At 52.3% G+C, this 18184-nt stretch overlaps 2 protein-coding genes across 5 annotated transcripts; both read right to left on the bottom strand.

Annotated features, from left to right (window-relative positions):
- Positions 1-386: 386 nt before the first annotated feature.
- On the bottom strand, positions 387-9797 carry Cdh16 (cadherin 16). Of its 2 annotated transcripts, none has more exons than XM_090357510.1 (18): positions 9659-9797; positions 8925-9106; positions 8577-8654; positions 7645-7800; positions 7436-7574; positions 6984-7142; positions 6128-6324; positions 5453-5575; positions 5097-5247; positions 4644-4871; positions 4489-4565; positions 4230-4418; positions 3910-4151; positions 3168-3301; positions 2146-2388; positions 1877-1984; positions 1483-1599; positions 387-728 (listed from the first exon to the last, which is right to left on the bottom strand). In XM_090357510.1, the coding sequence occupies exons 2-18, from the start codon at positions 9075-9077 to the stop codon at positions 631-633; spliced, it is 2592 nt and encodes an 863-aa protein (XP_090213636.1). In that variant the 5' UTR covers positions 9078-9106; positions 9659-9797; the 3' UTR covers positions 387-630. The 2 variants fall into 2 exon arrangements, with proteins under 2 accessions (XP_090213636.1, XP_090213635.1); XM_090357509.1 differs by having other exon boundaries at positions 9663-9797.
- Positions 9798-12425: 2628 nt separating this feature from the next.
- On the bottom strand, positions 12426-15622 carry Rrad (RRAD, Ras related glycolysis inhibitor and calcium channel regulator). Of its 3 annotated transcripts, none has more exons than XM_090357506.1 (5): positions 15453-15622; positions 14818-15266; positions 14208-14281; positions 13906-14110; positions 12426-13087 (listed from the first exon to the last, which is right to left on the bottom strand). In XM_090357506.1, exons 2-5 carry the CDS (start codon positions 15206-15208, stop codon positions 12810-12812), a joined length of 948 nt encoding a protein of 315 aa, XP_090213632.1. In that variant the 5' UTR covers positions 15209-15266; positions 15453-15622; the 3' UTR covers positions 12426-12809. The 3 variants fall into 3 exon arrangements, with proteins under 3 accessions (XP_090213632.1, XP_090213633.1, XP_090213634.1); XM_090357507.1 differs by having other exon boundaries at positions 15457-15622; XM_090357508.1 differs by having other exon boundaries at positions 15469-15622.
- Between the last annotated feature and the right edge of the window lie 2562 nt (positions 15623-18184).

The raw sequence follows: 18184 nt of genomic DNA, 5'->3' as shown, positions 1-18184 counted from the left end.
TATACCCCACTGGCATTCATCTAAGTGTCTCCCTTTCCTGCCACTCTGAAAGATTCCCTGACGTGGTCACCACCTAGGTGGGGACTCCAGAGTGCCTGGGAGCCTGTACAAGGACAAAAGGACTCATTCCTGGCCTTACACTCCTGTGCCTGCTTCGCAGGTCCTTCCTGCGCAGGTTCTATTTGATAGGACTAGCATCATAATTATCTATCCAGGATCTGCAGCAGTGAGCGAGCTCTGGACGCCCAAGGAAAATAGCCTATCTTGCTTTGACTCCGAAATCTCACCCCAAATTCAAATGATATCCTTAGGTCCTTCTCAGGAATCCCAGTTCTGCCTCTCATTTCCCAGAGGCATTTTGTACAGCAGAAGATACAGCATGACCATTTGGACTTAGGCACAGCAACTTTCAGGGCCCCGCCCTGCTCATTCACTGAGGCTTTATTGGACAGTGAGCTGCCATTCAGAGCAGTCCTATGGGAATCCCATAAAGCCATTCAGGCTCCTGGAACATATGTAGTGACAGTGCCTCTGTAGTGGTCCCTGCTGGATTTTGGATACCTAGGACTTTTCCCAATGGTTTCAGATGGAGCCAGATGCCAAGCTCCCAGCTGAGATTTCCTAGGTCACTCAGACGGCTGCCTTCAGGGGCATGCTGTCTGCTGGTTGATCCAGGTCCTTCTTCCTTGCCAAGGCCAGGTGGGTGAAGATGAGGATGAGGAAGAAGCCTGAGGGGACCAAATAGATCAGCACTCAGAAGGGGGCTGTGGGGATTTTTCATTTTTAGGGACACTATTTTCTTAAACCAGTATTAGTCCAGTAAAGTGACAAAGTTTCCTAGACAGTGTACCCAAAGCTGAATTGGAGTCTAAGAGCTTGAACCTGGAGGACTCTAAGGACTTGATCCATTCAACCCTTACCAGATCTCATCTCGCTGAGATTTCCCCAACACTCCCCAGCCTCCAACATTCCCTTCTCTGTGGACACTTAATGGCTAATGAGTTGTTCCCATAGACCTCTAGGAGAAGGGCACGTGACAGCATTATGCTAGGAGCAGCAAAGCGAGTGAGGAAAATATTTAGGAGACTGAAAGCGTGGCTTGGATGAAAGGAACAATGGGTATTAAGATTTGAGATCTCCCATACCCTGTGTAAAGTTGGGCATGCCATTTAACCTCTCTTGAGTCACAGCGACCTCATTTGCAAAATGGAAGGACAGCAGAACCGTCTCACAAGGATTCAGAGGGAGTTCCATGTGAAAACCCACCTCATGTGCTAGGCCTAAGGCCTGATGTACTGGTGACACAAAATAATGTAATGACAAATATCATTCTTGATTATGATGAGGATGACACCAGGGGATAAGTGCAAAATAATAAAGAGTTAGGAGGTTCCGTTTGCAGAGACCTGGAGACACTATGGGAACAGGACATCCCTAACCATCCACCACCCTCCCCCCACACTGGAACCCAGCCTCCATTACCTATGGCTGCCAGGGTGCCTACAAGGACACCCACTGCTGTCAGCTTCGTGGGCATGCCTCTCATGCGGCCCACCTTGCGCAGGCACTGCCCGTCCACATTGCAACGACACACGATCACTGAGGGGAGGCAGGAAAGTGAGAGCTTGAAGCCCACAGTGGAGGGGCTAGATGTCACGTACATATTTTTGTGCACATGCACACATGCAGCTAAGTGTAAAGGTGTGGACTCGTATATATGCATGTAGCAGCATGCACATAGTCTAGGAGCCTGGCCACAGATGGACAAGAATGCACAGGTATATATGCCAATGGTACAAGCATCAGTGACCTCTACTCAGCCCCATCCTTCTGCAACTTAATGGCTGCAGGATGCCAGCCTTGGCTCCAGACTCACCTCGGACTTTGATCTGCCACGTCTGGGCATTATGTCCAACAACCACTGGTACCTCATATTCACCTGGTTCTACCCAATGCAAGGCCAGGGTGAGGTAGGCATGGGAGTCTGTTGAATGGCAAGTAATGATTGAATTACTATCCTGGCAAGGCCTTTTGGGGGTTGTTCCTTCTAGACCCAACCCCATCCTGTTTCACTTCCAAGTGATCTCCTGCTCCCCACCCCCACCCCAGCTTGGTCACGACTCTCCCCCTTCCTTCACCAAATACCATTGAAAGGCTGGAGACGCCAGTCTCGCTGCACCGTGGGGTTGGGGCCAAGTGCAAAGCTGTAGGGGCTGTGCCCACTGGACAGGTTGGAGTCCTTGCCGGGTCCACTGATGACCACACCATAGTCCTGGCGGGGTGTGCAGAGATGTCGGGATGGCATGGGGGCCAAAGTCAGGGCCGGGCCTCGAGGGGCCTTCAGGAAGTGGACCATGAGGGCGGCAGAGGTGCTCAGTCCTGGCTCATCTGTGTTGTTGGGGGTGGGGTGAACTCTGGAGTTCCTTAAATGGTTCCTCCTCATACAGCTCATAAGTCACACCCTGATGCCATCCGCCACTCTCCCTCCAGTCCATCCCTTTCTTCATCCCATCATCCTCATGTCGGTCTCTTCCTCACAGCGGGCTTTACCTCTCCACTATCTAAGCAGCTGCCAGACCCATCTGCGCCTTTGTAGATGTCAAACCTGCCCTCAGTGCCATCCTTGCTACTGAACCAGAGTCCAGAAATGTGGCAATGCCCTGACCATGAAGGGGTACTCCTCCTGACACAAGACCAGGAACCTCTCAACACCTTCCCAGAACCAATTCATCCTATCCAAACAACACTCACAATGCTTCACACTTTATCTGCCCTTTGGCTCATCTCCTAGCATGTCTGCCTTAGGTGCAGCTTCTGGTCATCCTTCCTCCCCAACCCTTACCACAGTACTTTTCCCTTAGTTTCTGAAGCTGACACCCTGAGACACCTTCTAGGGGTTAAGGGGCAGGATTAAAGGATTTCAAGGTCAGGCCAGGACTGTGGTGAGAGTAAAGAAGCAGAAGCCAGGCCTGTTCACTTTGGAGTAAACCCATTCTCAGAAAGGGAGAACAACTCCAGCTTCCCATCCTTCTCTTCTACTAGGGACTGAGGGATTATCTGCAAGGGCCCAGAGGGTGGGAGATGCAGCCCTGCTCCTCTGAGTTTTGCAGAGGGATCTACTTCTAAATGTAGTCCCTACAAGAGATCCCACTGCTTCCTGGCCATACCTGTGTCCTGAGCCTCTACAAGCACTGTGTATGTGTCTCCAGGCCGGGCACCCTTCAGAGATTGGGCCGTGTGTACCTCCCCAGAGGCCTCCTTGATACAGAGCCAGCCCTCTGAGTCATTGACCAGGGAGAACCTGACGGCCGGAGAAGGGCATGGTTATGAGGTGGCACCGAGGCTACATATGGTCTCCTGATCAGACATCTCAGGGCCATGTGACCTGGTGCAGTTCCATGATCTCTAAGGGGCAGCTCGGGTGCCCAGCCTCTCTCCATAGCTTTGAGGCTTATTGAGGTAGAAGGCTAGAGTGATGATACTGTGGGTGGTGGAGGAACTACCAGAGTCCAAGGACTGCTTCATATCACTTATTCCCCAGCATCCTGCCAAGGGGCTTTGATAGGGTCACCGCTTGAGAACAGTGTTGTCTCCCCGCTGCAATTTCAGTGGGAGATAGAGGAGGACACAGGTCTCTTTCCAGGTAGAGAGCCAATCTGAGACTTATGGGATCTAAATGCCCCCTGACCCCCTGCACATGTCCTTCCCAGGCCATTTAGTCCTGATCCACCCCTATGCTCTCCCCGTACCTCCCCCCCTTATTCTCCAGTCACAACCTTGACCCTATCAATTGCTTGAGAGGTAGTTCAAACCGCAGATAAAATGAACCCTCTCTGAGGCCTGGGGTTCATTCAACCCTGAGGAACAGAAGAGATCTAGCCCAGGTAAGAGGCCAGGCTTGTGGCTCACCTGAGAGGTCTGCTCCTGGGGTTTGAAGGCTGGATGGTCAGCAGGAAGGAACCCGCTGGGGTGCTGACTGGGACACTAGCCTCGTAGCTCTCCTGGTCCAACTGGAGGGGGGGTATTACTCTTTCCACTAGCACAGTTACGGTGGCTGTGGATCCAGGTCCTGGGTCAGGGCCCACCAGTTCTTCCACATTTCGCACGACCACCACGACCTCGTGACGAGGAGCCGTCTCATAGCTGAGGTTCTGGAATCAGTGAGTGCTGGGTCACTGTGTGGGCAGAAGCACATACACACTCCCTTTTCCCATCATCCAGATCCTTACCTGGCGAAGTCTGAGTTGGACATGACTAGAGTCTGGCTCCCAGTCCAATCCAAAGATACCCTCTGTGTCTCCCGCCTCAATGGCAAAGCTCATGAGGCGGAAGGCAGGCTCAAGATCAGCATCAGTGGCTATGAGCATGGCCACCAGAGTCCCAGGCTCCATATCCTCACGGAGGCTCACAGGCCCAATCTGGAGAGATGGTGGCAGCCAGTGAGACCCACCAGCACCCTTCCTACCTTATCCCTTTGCCTCCACATACCTGGGAAGTGGTGAACTCAGGAGCGTGGTCATTGATGTCCATGACCGAGACTTCAACTTCACATGTGCTGCTGAGGCCTGAAGCATGGGAGGTCTTGCGGTGAGGCCCAATAGGAACAGAGGGTCAGGAGCCCAGGTTACTGTCAAGTTACTTACCACCTTCTGCTCCTGCCAGGTCCACAGCCAGCACTTGAAGGTGAATGTTCAGGCCAGCTTGGAGTGGGGCAGTCCCCAGGGTGATACTTCCTGACTCGGGATTCAGCTGAAAGGTTCTCTCTTCAGTCCCCTCCTCGGGCTCAGGGCTCAGCAGCCGATATACAATGTGGGAGTTAGGAGAGCCAGGGGCGTCTGCATCCTCTGCTGACAGCTGAGTCACTTTAGTACCTACAAAGCAGCGCCCACTTGGGTGGAACCATGGCTCAGCCTACAGGTCTTGCCCTACCTACTTTTCTCTTTGTACAAAACCAAACTTGAGCTTGTAGGTGTATATGGAGTTGGAGAAGAACTTAGAGATGGGGACCTAAAGTTAGAGCTCTATCCAAGAGATACAAGATGAGATGGTTGGTAGGGACTCCATCCTTCCCTCAGGCTGACAATCCTATAGCCCACCTGGGGGGCTGAGTTCAGGGATGCTGATTGAAGGACCATGTGGGGAGCAAACAGGTGCATTGTCGTTCACATCCATCACCACCACATGCAACTCCAGGGGTTCTGCGTAGTCCTCACCACGAGAATTCTGAGCTCTCACCTGGAGCAGGTACTGTAATGGGCAGTGAGGGGAGGGGCTTCATGTCAGGACCAAGGGCAGCTCCAGCCTGGTGCTTCAAGGTGGTTACCTCCAGTTCTTCTAGATTTTCTTCCACTGCCTCAGCAGCATCTGGGAGGGATGTCACACTCCCAAAAGCCAGCCAAATAATGATCACGCATCCTCCAGCCTTCCCCTTCTGGTATCCCTCTCACCTCACCTCGTCTTGGACCTCCCGGTCCAGCTCCCGGGTCACATGGATCTTCCCCTCTGCATCCACATTGAAAGGTCCAGGAGGCTGGCTGTCCAGGTGATAGTGCACACTCCCTCCACTCCAGCGTACCTAGGAGGCAGACATAGAGTGAAGGCATTTGGAGTCAAGGGGTGGAATTGACCTATTCCAACCTTTGATCCCTAACTGATTTCCAGACAAGAAGCCTAACTACTAAATTGCTGCTTTCCATATCTTTGGAGTCCAGGTAGGACACTTGTAGTGACAACTTTATAGCAACCTTGTCCTGGTCCAAGCCTGAGTCTTGACACAGTGCCCGAATGACCAGGTTGTTTTATTTTCTGCCCTCTCAGGCTGTAACTAACCCTTGGGCATTCCTAGATTAGGCCTGAGACATTCCTGGCCTGGGTGACAATCCCCGTGGCAGCAAGAAGTGGCAGCTGTTCTCCTGAGGAAGCAAATGCCTCGGGCAAGTACAAGAGATAAGACTACAGAGCCACACCTGCCAGAGGATGGCAGGTGAGAGACTCTGGGAAGTGGTGGAAAAAGTGATAGACAGAGGAGAGGAAGTGAAGTTAGGTTCCAGACTCTCCTCTTAAGTGTCCATGAGACTCAGGCACAGGTACCCCAGCTACTTTTAGCTGCTGATAGCCACTTACTCACCTGGGCAATGCGGTGTGGGTACGGGACTTTGAGGTTCTCGGACAGGTGAATAGGCTCTAGGGGTACCCAGGTGTTCTCTAGTATGAAGATCTCCACAGTAGCTGTGGCGTGGTGGCCTGAGGCCTGGTCCCCCATGTCTTTGACCTGTACCAAGAGCTGGTAGGGCCCTTCCAGGGCATGGTCTAGGCTGGAACTTCCTAAAAGAGGTAGGATGGTCAGCCCCACAAGAGATAGGATGGACCAGGAAGCAAGGCCTTGTGTATCCTTCTCAGCAGGTATCACATATGAAGCCACACCTAAGGCAGATGCTCTTGAGACAGGGATGGTAGGATCTTTTTAGTATCCAACCAAGACCTGCAAACTTGCAATGCCATTTCTATAGCTACCCACAAAGTAAATGTCGGTGAGCTGGAGGGGTAGCTGGTTCATCAGAGTGGGAAGGTGAGTCGATGATTGTTTGGATGGATGCGGGGGGGGGGGGGTAGATGGATGGGACAGTATGGAAGGAGGAGTGTTGGACAGATGGACTGGATGGATGGTTGGGGATTAGTTGGGGGAAAGGATGCTAGCTATAATCCAGTTGTCTTTCTATCCTCAGCCTGTGCCTTTGGTCTGAACTCCCACATGGTCCTGAGGTATCCCAACTATAGCTCCTCTGGCCATTCCTAGGAGATCTCCAGAGAGTGGAGCTTCATCCACACCAGTTCCTAGCTCTCTGGGTGTGGCCTCCACTTACAATGCTATTTCTTCCTCCTTCATCTCAACTCCAACCCATCCATCTCTTATGCCTCAAGCCACCCCTCAACCTCCATCTTCACCATCTCCTAACCATCCCTCCATCCAAGCTTAGGCTCACCCTCAGGGCTGAGTGCCAGAGCTCCCAGCTGAGGCTCCAGTAGGAACAAGTCTGGTGAAGGTTGGGATGGGGTCTGGCTCAGGATATGGAATCGAAGGTCTGAGTTGGCTGTGCCTTGTTCATCCCCATCAGTAGCTTCAAGGAAGAGGAAGGGGACACCTGGTGTGTGATAGGAAGGTAAACTGTAATGGAGGGCAGCACAGGGAGTCTTCCATGCCCACCCTTTTCCTTCTGGCCTTTCCATTATCATGCCAGGTTCTGGGAATGAGGCCACAGTTGTTCTCCCCACTTCTCACATGAACAAGTTAAAACCAAGAGTAGATGGTACCCTCCATAGGATAGGAGTGTACAGGATGGCTTAGAATTAGGGAGGGATGGCTTAAATCCTGAATGTCTTGTTCCCCACCAGTGGCCATTTGTTCTTGCTGCGAGTTATTGCCCTTGTCTCTCACCAGGTCTGGTGCCCTGGCTCAGCTGAGCTCTGTAGACAGTCTGGGAGAATTGGGGCACCTGGTCATTCTCATCCTTCACATGCACAGTTACAGGCTGAGGGCCCCACAAGATACGTCCATCATCAGTCTCCAGCGTGGCCTGGCAGGAAAGAGTAGTCAGTGCCCAGCCCTGCTGTGCTAAATGTTCCCTAGATCTCATCTGGCCATACCTGTAGTTGGTAGCCTGCCTTTTCCTCTCGGTCTAGGGCTCTGGTTGCCAGCAGGAAGCCAGAATCTGGATCCACAGTAAAGGGGACTTCAGCTGCCACATCTGAGTTCTCAGACAGCACAATGTGGCTTCCAGCCTTCTCATGGGGCAATGGTAGCTAGAGCATGAGAACAGAGGCAAAGGGGGTAGGGGCCAGGGCAAAGGAAGAAAAACTTAGAGATGTCCCTTTCACCTAACAGCCCCATTTTCTATATGGGGAAACTGAGTCTCAGTTGGCACTTGCCTGAGGCCATCCAGCTAGTAATTAATGGAAGTAGAAGCCAGAGCTTTTTGCTTTACCTGATGCTCCCATATTCCCTATCCCACTTTCTAAACGTGGAACCTCCCGTGTGTGTGTGTGTGTGTGTGTGTGTGTGTGTGTGTGTGTGTGTGTGTGTGCGAGCATGCGCGCCTATGTGCCGGGGAGCAGTCCCTTAACTTTTTTGTTCAAATCTAGCCACATCTTTATTTCTGACTTTTTGCTGATTAATTGGAGATATGAGTCTCATAGACTTTCCTACCCGGGCTAACTTCATACCATGATCCTCAGATCTCAGCCTGCTGTGTAGTTAGAATTGCAGGCATGAAACACTGACATTCAGCTTAAAAAGTTTTTTTTTTTTTTTTTAAATAATGAACCACTCTATGTGGCCCAGGCCAGCTTTTCCTTCCTGCCTCAGCCTCCTGGATTACAGATGCGTATCAGTACTTCCTGCACCAATATTTCATTCTGAGATTGTCTAGGACTAAAATCTTGTTATTCGTGTTATAACACATACTCTGGGAAGGAGGGTCCAAAAGAAAGACAAGGTTGGAAAGAAGAGGGGGCTGGAGTTAAGAGGAGGATTTAGGAGAGTTGGACTTGGGGGTTACTCACTCAGCCTAAGAGCTCACCTTGAGCAGGTACAAAGGGAAACTTCCACCGTAGTTTTCTGGGATTTCTGCATATAGCTCTGCAGCCTGGGCCTCGGCCTGTGGAAGAATTCTACCTTGTCCCAGGCTCTGACTTCCTGCTGAGACCTGGTAAGGAAGGAAATTTCTGCCCCTTCTCTAGGCCTGATCAGTCCATCTACCCTCTGGCCTTTGACCTCCTGACAGCAGGCCTTCAGTTCTACTTCTGAATCTCGACCCCTACACTATTGTCATGGTCAACGTAACTGGTCTGGGGAAGATGGGAAACAAAGGTGCCAACCACCCCCAGTACCAAGACCTGAAGTAGTAGGAGGGCAGGGCCCAGCTTACCTGGGAACTGGAGAGGCAAAGCAGCCAGAGCCAGGCAAGAGCCATAATCAGGATGGATCTGGGGGACGTAGAAGTGAAGATCCAGCCCAGATGGATGGGAAGAGGGGTTCCATCCCATAAGTACAGCCAGAGAGATCTCCTGTAGATCTGCATCCTCTTCCTCCCCTGAGGGCGGAAACTTCCTGTTTCAGGCAGATAAATATTCAGCTTCTCAGGCAGACTCAGCAAGGCCCCCAGGATCAGTTACCCAGACCCCGTCTTCCACTTACTGTAGCCTCCCTAGCCTATAAATCCCAAAGTGATCATTTTCTAATAGCTCCCCCAATTCACAAATATTGGAAATGAGAGAGACCATTTGGAAGATCATTTCTTGTAATGTCATGTTGTAGGCAAGTCCTGAAGGGCAGGGCCTGGCCAAGGTCACAGAGGACTTGAGTATAATAGGTTCCTCCTGGAACGCAGGACTCCTGACTTAGGCTACAGGACTCCTGACTTAGGCTTGGAGATTGTCCTCCCAACTGCAACCTTCAAGATAGAACCCCCCCCCCACCCAGTAGGAGTTCTGCCCTCATCTTAGCATTTCCCAACTTTTAATACATAGTGGAGCTTCAGAGTATCAACAACCACTCCAAGATGGAGCTCTGGGAATTATTATCAGATAAAAAGAGAACAATGCTCCCTAACCCCCAACCCTTCCCTCAGCCCAGTCCACCCATGCCCTCTCAGCCCCTCACCCACTGGTGCCAGAAGCGACTCCCTTAGTCCGGCTGCCAGGAAAGAGGGTTTGTTCTCCAGGGAGCTCAGGCAGGCTGGACTGGGGCAGAGCAAGGTGGACACTTGAGCAGGTAGGCGGTCCCAGGCATGCTTGGTCAGGAGTGAAAAGCACCACTGGGTCCACAGAAGCAGGTCTAGCCCCACATGACCCCCTCTCCCCACCAAGTTACTCATTGACTTTGAAAAGCCAGGACTGCTCAGTGTCCGTGACTACCAGCCCCAGGAGGTGGGCAGACCATTGGCCTGGCATTCCCCTGACGTGACACAGTCCAGTGGGCACTCCTTGGCCCTCTGGGCTTGAGCACTACTTCTTTTTCTGTGACTTTAGACATGGTTTCATTTCTCCCCTGTGGAGCCAGGTCTGCAGCTGCACCTGGCACATGCTGTTCTTTATACCTGGAATGTCCTTCCCATCCACTTTCAGTCAGTGCTAAGCTCAGATCCTATGCTCATAGACTAGATTGGAGGGCCCTCTAGTAATGCTCCTACCTCCAATCATGTGTTGCCTGTACCCATGAACAGAGGACATACGCTTGTCTTCCATTCATTAGGCTCAGGGTTCCAACCAAGACCTGGTTCCTCAACCTGCTCCAGCAGTGCCCAACTGGTTCATAGAGAGCTAGATAAGGACTTCAGGTTGCAGCTTAACGGTACATGAGAAATGTGTGACTGGAAGTGGATATTAGGGCTCAAGACCATCCACCAGGGGGAACTGATGGATGTAGGGGACAGAGGCTACTGTCCTCTAAGCTCCCCTTAACTTTCCCATGTCCTTACACTGGCCTCTGTACATGGACAGGGCTGGGACAATAGACTGCCCCATGCCTCTGAGTAGGAAAGAAATTGAGCCAGCTCAAGTGAACTTTGAGGGAGTTAAGGGCCAACTAGGATCCTTTCTTCAGTGAGAGCTGCCAAGTAGACCTAGGAGAAACTCTGGGGTTTGGGAATACTAGACATGGAGAGCTGCTGGAAAGATCCCAGGCTCCTGCTCATCCTTGTCCATGGAGATTTCTGGGATCTCCCTCTGGGAACTCCGGCTCATGGAGTTTTTGGTTAGTTTCTCAGGCTGGACTCTGGGCAGGAACCCCTTAGCTGCTCCCAGAAGAAGCTGGTCAAAGCTGGGTGGGCATCTGCCTTGAGGTTGCTTGAGCAACCAGCCCAAGTCTGGGCTATGTAGAGATATTGAAAGAGGTCTTCTGTTTCTGAGTATTATATACATGGCACTGCTCTAAGTACGTAATTCATTATTCTACTCACTCCATTCCTAAGGGAGCCCTGTCCCCAGGTCACACAAAGGGGTACAGAGAGGCAAAACGATTTGGCAATAAGTAGCAGAGCCAGGAAGGCCTAGGTTCCTTTTTAGACCTTCAAATTCTTACTTGTTCTGAGAACAGCAGTCTTCCACATGCCTCAAAGTGTGTTAGAGGGAGTGGAGGAAGCAGCAGAGGTTTTGAGTAATCAATACTACTGTGGAGAAATGTGGAGGAGTCTTAGAGACTCCCTATCCACACACTGAGAAGCTGCCCCTCAAGTCTCTTTTTGTTTTGAACAAATTCCCATCAGGGTTCTAGCCAGGCCTCAATGATCTGTGCAACAAAGAGATGAAACTCATCAAGAAATCTATGGACTCTTGTTTGGAACTGACTGAGAAGTCGTTCCTTACTTGGCTCCAGGCTGCCTCTAGGCTTTAGAGATAGTAGATCTGTATGCCAGTCCACACTCAACCACTTCTGACCCATCACCAAAGTTTCATTTCTAATCCCATGTGCAGGGGTCTTCATCTTTGGGAGATACCAAAGACCCCCCACTGGATGGATGTCTGAAACCACAGGTAGTACTAAAACTAAACCGTGTGTGTGTGTGTGTGCGCGTGTGTGAACCTATGCATACATACCTGTAGGTATTTGCCTTTCCACATAAAGGAAGACCCGTATTGCTTCTCTTTGGCATAGTTGAACTGTCAACATTACTATTCTTGTACCTTGGTGGGGAGGGTTGTCATAAACTAAAATAAATGTTACTTGATGACTAGTGCTGTGATACCAAGACAGCCGATCTGATCATTGAAATGGCTTCTTAGTGACTAATATAGCACGAGCAGCATGGGTTCTCTGGACAAAGCGTGATTAACACCCTGAGTGAGACAGGGCTAGATGGCTTGAAATTTCATCGTGTTACTCAAAACAAGTGCAGAACTTACACAGCTTTATTCCTGGAATTTTCCATTTAATATTTTCACAATGCAATCAACCAAGGACAATTGAAACTACAGAAAGTGGTAAGGGATAAGAGGGGACTACGGTATGTAAATTCTGATACAGGTACATGTGGGGAGGAGGAGTGAGCCCTGGGGTCCTTTTTCCTAGGCATTGGTGCATACTGGGACAAATTAATACACAAATACAAGACCTCCTATTCCAGGCAGGGAGGACTACAGAGAGCTGGTTTTGTCTTACATTAAAATTAACTAGGGCTGGCCTGGACATTCAGAGGAAAGAACAGTAAACAGGAGACAATGTCAGATCACAGAACAGAGGATCTGGTTAATGAGAAAAGTTTTTGTCTCCTCTTGCTCCTTGAATTCCCTAATCCTGAAGTTCCCAGCCTTCTCATCTGTCCATGAAGGTCTTAGGGTGAGGGGGCCTGGAGCCTCTGTGTCTCAACTTCAGAGAACCTTTCTGTTGCTATAACCCTGAGATAGAAAACACACAGTCAATAGCCCTAGCATGTCAGGAAATATTCTTTATTACAAAAAAATGCATGTAAACAAATAGCAACTTCATTGAATAGCCTCTCTCCAGGGCATGCACAGAGGAAGGCAGAGTCCTGTCCCCACACACACAGGCCTTCCAAGGACTGGGCTTAGCCTGCTTCTGGGATGCACGTGGGCCTGCACGTGCAACTCCATGGGTGCAGTCCTCATGGGCCACCAGCAGATATACTCCCAGGCCAAGCACTGTCTGTCCATGACCATGAGCTGGGGGCATGCCCAGCTGGCAGTTCTGAGGGACATAAAAGGTAGGCCAGCCCTGAGGCATCTAGGGCACTTGGCTGGGCCAGCTTCTCAGTCCATCCATCTATCTTCTCATTGTAGTGGGAGCCTGAAGGGCCTTAGAGAACTGAGAGGTCGTGGCAAGACTTGGACTTGGCGCGGAAGGCCATCTTGCGACTGTTGCGTGCTACAATGCGGCCTAGGAAGCGCTTTGCCTTCTTTCCAAGACTCTCTCGCCGCCGGGTACCTGCTTGCCTTCGTGCATTATCCTCTTTGCTGTCTCTGCGCAGGCGTATCTGACGCACAACGCCCTCAAAAAGCGCTTGGACGTTGTGATGCAGTGCCGCTGACGTCTCTATGAACTTGCAGTCAAAGACTACTGCGCAGGCCCGGCCCTCTGGTGTGGTGGAAGACAGACACATTTCAATAAAGAGTGAATGGAGTGGGATGAGCCCACTCAAATTCTGGCCACCCCAGGAAGCTACCACCCAGGAATCCTCAGGTAAGAAAAGGGAGAATCCTTGGTTCTTTACCAAAACACAAAAACCTCCTTCTTTCTCTGGGGTACCCCAGTGGCAGAATGTGCCTTCAATGTAAGGAGCATCTAAAATGATGGGCCACAAAAAAAAAGGACATTCATTTATTTGAAGCCTGGCATTTAAACAGAGGTACTACAATAGTGAACCAAGGGAAATGAGCACTTTTCTGGACAGTTTTGTGCTTTATGCTTTGATGCTATAGTCTAATGAATAACTCCATAGACTAGCGGGAAGGCAGTTTCATGAAGTCACTGTTAGCTTCCTCTGAGACCACAGAGAACAATGCTAAGCCTGAGGGGGTACAATCCAGGACTGGCCTCAACCCAGCCCGAATCAAGCTCTAACCTCGTGGACTCGATTCTTCTACTTCCTTCCATCTACCCTGTACACACACCCGCCAAGCCAGAGTCAAATGGGCGGGAGGTGAGAGGGCCCCCAGGCGACTTAGCTGCCCTTGGAAATCTGGTTCTTTCCCGAGCTCTCTCAGACCTTTGGGAGGCAGTCCTAGGGATTGGGCATCAACTTTTGATCCTTTTCTCCGCCCCCTCCCTCTCAAGTTTTCTTCCTCAACATTTTTAGCCACTGATGATCCCCAGGGACTCAAGGGGAGCCAGGGCTGGCTGGCCCACAGCCCAGTCAGAATCTCCCTCCCTTTTCTGACCCACTGTCTGCTCACCGTCCACGGAGACCTCACGAGAGCGCACCAAGTCACTCTTGTTGCCCACGAGGATGATGGGCACATCGTCTGTCTGCCGTGCCCGCCGCAGCTGGACTCGTAGTTCGGAGGCCTTCTCAAAGCTGCCCTTGTCAGTTATTGAATACACGATGACGTAGGCATCCCCCATGGCCATGCAATGGCCAGGCAACCAGTGACCCCCATCCTGAAGAACACACACACACAGTTACCCATCCATTCCCCATACTCCTACCCCAGCTCACCCCTCCTACCCCTGCCCTGCCTGCCAGCCTGCACCCTACCTGATCCCAAATATCATAGACCATGAGTGAGGCTTCTTCACCATCCACCATGATGGACCGGTCATATGTGTGCCCTGGGCAGAAGATATAAACCAGATTACCAACAGACACAGTTCCCTGTTGGGGCCACACCCTATCCCTCCTTCCTAAGAGCCCTCCTCACACTCTCCAGTGTCCACATCAGAGCTCTCTGCCCTCCCACTGCCTAGGCTGGGGTCCTTTGTGATCAGTGTAGTGGAATTAGAATAGTGACTGTCACACACCGCTGGGGACCTTGGCTCTTCTAGAATCTTTCTCTGGTTGCTTTTCTCCCAGCTCTTGCAGGAAGAAATGCCACAGAGGAGTCACATCCAAACCTTGGGACTTCTATTCGGGGCCTTTCTTTCCTACCAGGGGCTAGCACATGGCCCAGGGGGAAGAGGGTGGTTGGATGTGCTTCTTCTCTCCTAATTTTCCCACCTCCAAGTGGCAAACTACTGGTATGACTCTCAGGATTTTTAGAGTGCCATCGTATTTGCAGCTTTCCGTCGCCAGTGCCACGGGTTGGGTTTCCTGTCCTGACTGTGGGGTCTCCCCCCCCTCCCTCTCCGCTCCTGTCCCCTCCTGTCACCTGCAGCCTCTGCTTCAGGACCGTCCTCCACACCCCCGAAGATGCGTGCCAGGGCGCTCTTGCCCACGCCAGGCGCCCCCAGCAGCAGCACCTTGTACACGCTCTCGTCGGAGCCGCTGCCTCCGGAGCTGAGCGAGTCCGAGGAGCCCTCGGGCCAGTCCAGCCTTCGGCCCTGGGTGTCGGTCCCGGCCGCGGCGGCGGCGGCGGCCAGGGCGCCCGGAGCCAGCGCCGCCTGCAGGTCGCGCTCGTCCACCGGCATGCTCCGGCGGTGCAGCGGGGCCGCGGGGCCCCAGGGCGTGCTGCCCCGACGGCGCTCGCGCTCGCGGCCCGCGCCGCGGCTCCCTCCGGCTCCGCCGCTGCCGCCGCGGCCGCTGCCGCCGTTCAAGGTCATCGGGTCGTCGGATGCCGCCGTCGGGAGAACCAGCAACCAACCGGGATGGCCGCGTAAGCTGCAGGGGGGGGGGGGGGGCGTGGGACCCGGAGTCAGGCAAGGTGTGCTTGGACCCAGAGTCAGGACAGAGGCTTTGCGCCTTAACCGGTTAACCCCCCCCCCCTTCTCACTCCCGCCACCCCGCAAGGCTTGACCCACCCATCCGCAACTCAGACGGCGCGCCCCGCCCCGCCAGGACACTGACCCACTCGCGCACAGACCCGCTCGGGACCTGGGTGGGTTCCCACGCAGACCAGTGGGGCTCAGATGCACCCCTCTCGCAGACCTGGCTTCGGGCCCTCGGACCTGCGGCGTCACTGCAGGCCTCAGTCCGCTCTGGGTCCGCCGTTCCAGAGACGCCTATTTAAGCCTCGGCCCGCCCCCGCCCCCTCCCTGTCCACGCTGCTGCGAGGCTGATGTGTCCACCCCGTGGGGAATCCCCCGCCTTCAGCTGAGGACCACGCACCCACTGAGCCACCTCCCCCTCCTTCTCCTCCCCCTGCGCCGCTAGGGGCGGGCCAGACAGCTTCCTAGGACTGGGTGTGTTAGAGAGGGAAGGAAGGGGCAGGGAGGCAGGGGGGGAAGCCGTGTGTGATGTGGGGGGAGTGGTGGACATGGGTGGGGAGGCAGGCTAGAGCAGCCAAGTGCAACTCCCCTTTGGGGGAAAATTAGGTCTGGCCCTTTAAGAGTGAATTCTCCCTTCCTTAGCTCAATCTTGGCCTGTTGCCTGAGGCAGGAGACCAGTTAGGGACTGGACAGATTCTCCAGCCGCTACCCCGACTCCTCACAGGCCGGTATGAGAGCTAGAATTCATTAGAGTTCCTAAATCATTTCTAGAGTCCTAAAGATTCTACACCAAATCCTTCTCAAACTTCCCTGTCTTGGAGAGTAGAAGATGGTCTGTAATAAAACTATCTTTCAGGGTGAAAGTTGAGTGGTGCCTGTGAATCCCTGGGAGCCAGTAATGGGCTGCTAGGGAGGGGGGGGGGATCTTCTGGTAATGCCTAGCAGGCAGGATTGCATGCTTCAATCCTAGAGAGAAAACACGGGCCCAGAGAAGGGAGAAGGTGAACTCAGTCCCAACTCTATCTTCCAGCACTGGCCAAGCAACTGCCAAGCAACTGCCAGCAACTCTGCTAAAAATATCTGCCCCTGGCCCTGGCCCTGGCCCTGGCCCTAGTTATTCTGTCCCTGGGCTGGAGGATGCCCAGAGTTGGGGAAATCCAGGCAGACAGTGTAGGATGCCAGCAAGAGGTGGACACTTGACTCTTCAAGCTTTCCCTGCATCCTCAGCCCCGGGGAAGAGCACATGCAGGCATGGTATGAGCAAGAGGTGGGAAATGGCTTTGCTACCACTTTGGTGCCTAGATTTCACTCTCTCAGACCTAGGTTTGGGGGCCACAGAGGAAGGAGGCTGAGTGTCCACTACTGGCTCTTCCTCTGGCCTACTGGGCCTTGGCTCTCTCCCAGCCATAAACTGGACATCGTGACCTATTCCACCTTGTTCATCTCTGGCATAAGGACTGCGGGTGGGGAGGCTGTGAAGTATTTTAGAACAAGGACTTGCTGTCAGTGTCTGACGTTAGATTGTGAGAAGTATAGTGGCAGTGGGAGGGCACCCATTCAGAACTCAGGTGACATCATGGATAGATGGACCCTAGTGGGCTGTAGCAAGTTGTCATGGAGACCTGGGCCAGACTTTCTGACTGCTGCATCAGTTTCCTTGGCAACATCTAAGAAGTCCTTGAATGGAGAAGGGCCTGACTAGGAAAGGTTAAGGGTGTGTGAAGAGCTCTCATTCTTGAGGTCCCCAAAGTACTCGAGAGCTGGTCAGAAGGGTCTGTGTGTCTTCCCCATTAGGAAAGACCTTGGAAGCCTGGGAAGCCCTGTGCTGGCCATGGCTTCTTGGGTAAGATCTAGCAAGAAGAGAGAATTGGGAGCTCAGCCTTGCATCAGAGGACAGAAGCTTCTAGAGCCAACATACCACTTCCCATCAAGCATACTGGCTGTCTGTTTATAACCTCCTCCCCCAGCATACACACATGGTGTGGCTGGAAAGAGCCCCTGGGTGTCCGGCAGAGGGTTGGGGGTAGGGGGCCATAGCTGTGGCCCTTCCCAGAAGAGGGCTGAGCATAGAAACAGGGCTGGCTTTCCCCTCCGGTAATCTGAGCTCTTAACAGTGTGTTTGCTGAGCTCTCAGCAGTGTTTTCATTGCCAAGGAAACAGTATACATACAGGGCCACTCAGACCCCAGGCATTCTGGTAGCTGCTCCAACAGGGCAGAGACATTCATCAGGAGCCTAGGTAGGGCCAAGGGACTTCACACCAGAATGTGACCTTGAGACATTTCCCTCTATTCCCACCATCTATCTAATCCTCTCAGCTCTCTGAGTTAAAGTTGGGTGCCTGGAAGGCACAAAGTAAGGCTGGAAGTAGCCCCAAGGACCTCTGTTCCTTGCTAGTTATGTCATTTTTTCTGTCCACTAATCCTGGCAGAGCCTCAGTGTCCTCCTGTGTTGACTGTGGTTAATATCTTGTTGGAGGTTGTTTATGACATATAAAGGTACAATAATTGGCTCAAGACACACATGGGGCCATCTCAGCACACTTGTATTATTATCACCTTGGGTGGATGGGGCAGGCTAAGTGAACTGATAGGCTTTCTCTTGCTTCTGCACCATTCTTTCTCCAGGATGGTGGTCTGCTCGGGATTGTTTTGCGTGTGCCACGGAAAAATCCTGTCTAATAAACATTAATTATTAAGTATATGTTGGGTATTCGAATACCCTTTAACAATGTAGACAACTCTTCTCTGCCCTCTATAACGATCTCTTTTCTGTGGGATCCCACCCAACTCTCAGGTAGGGGGCAAAGGAAACTTGAGAACTGGACTTTCAGTGTCCTCAGCCTTCCTCGACCACAGCCCCCAGGTTTCAA

This window comes from Megascapheus bottae, chromosome 24 (genome assembly GCF_031878675.1).
Source record: "Megascapheus bottae isolate mThoBot1 chromosome 24, mThoBot2.hap1, whole genome shotgun sequence".
In the NCBI taxonomy this organism is placed as follows: domain Eukaryota; kingdom Metazoa; phylum Chordata; class Mammalia; order Rodentia; family Geomyidae; genus Megascapheus; species Megascapheus bottae.
This window is presented reverse-complemented; position numbering and strand designations above follow the sequence as displayed.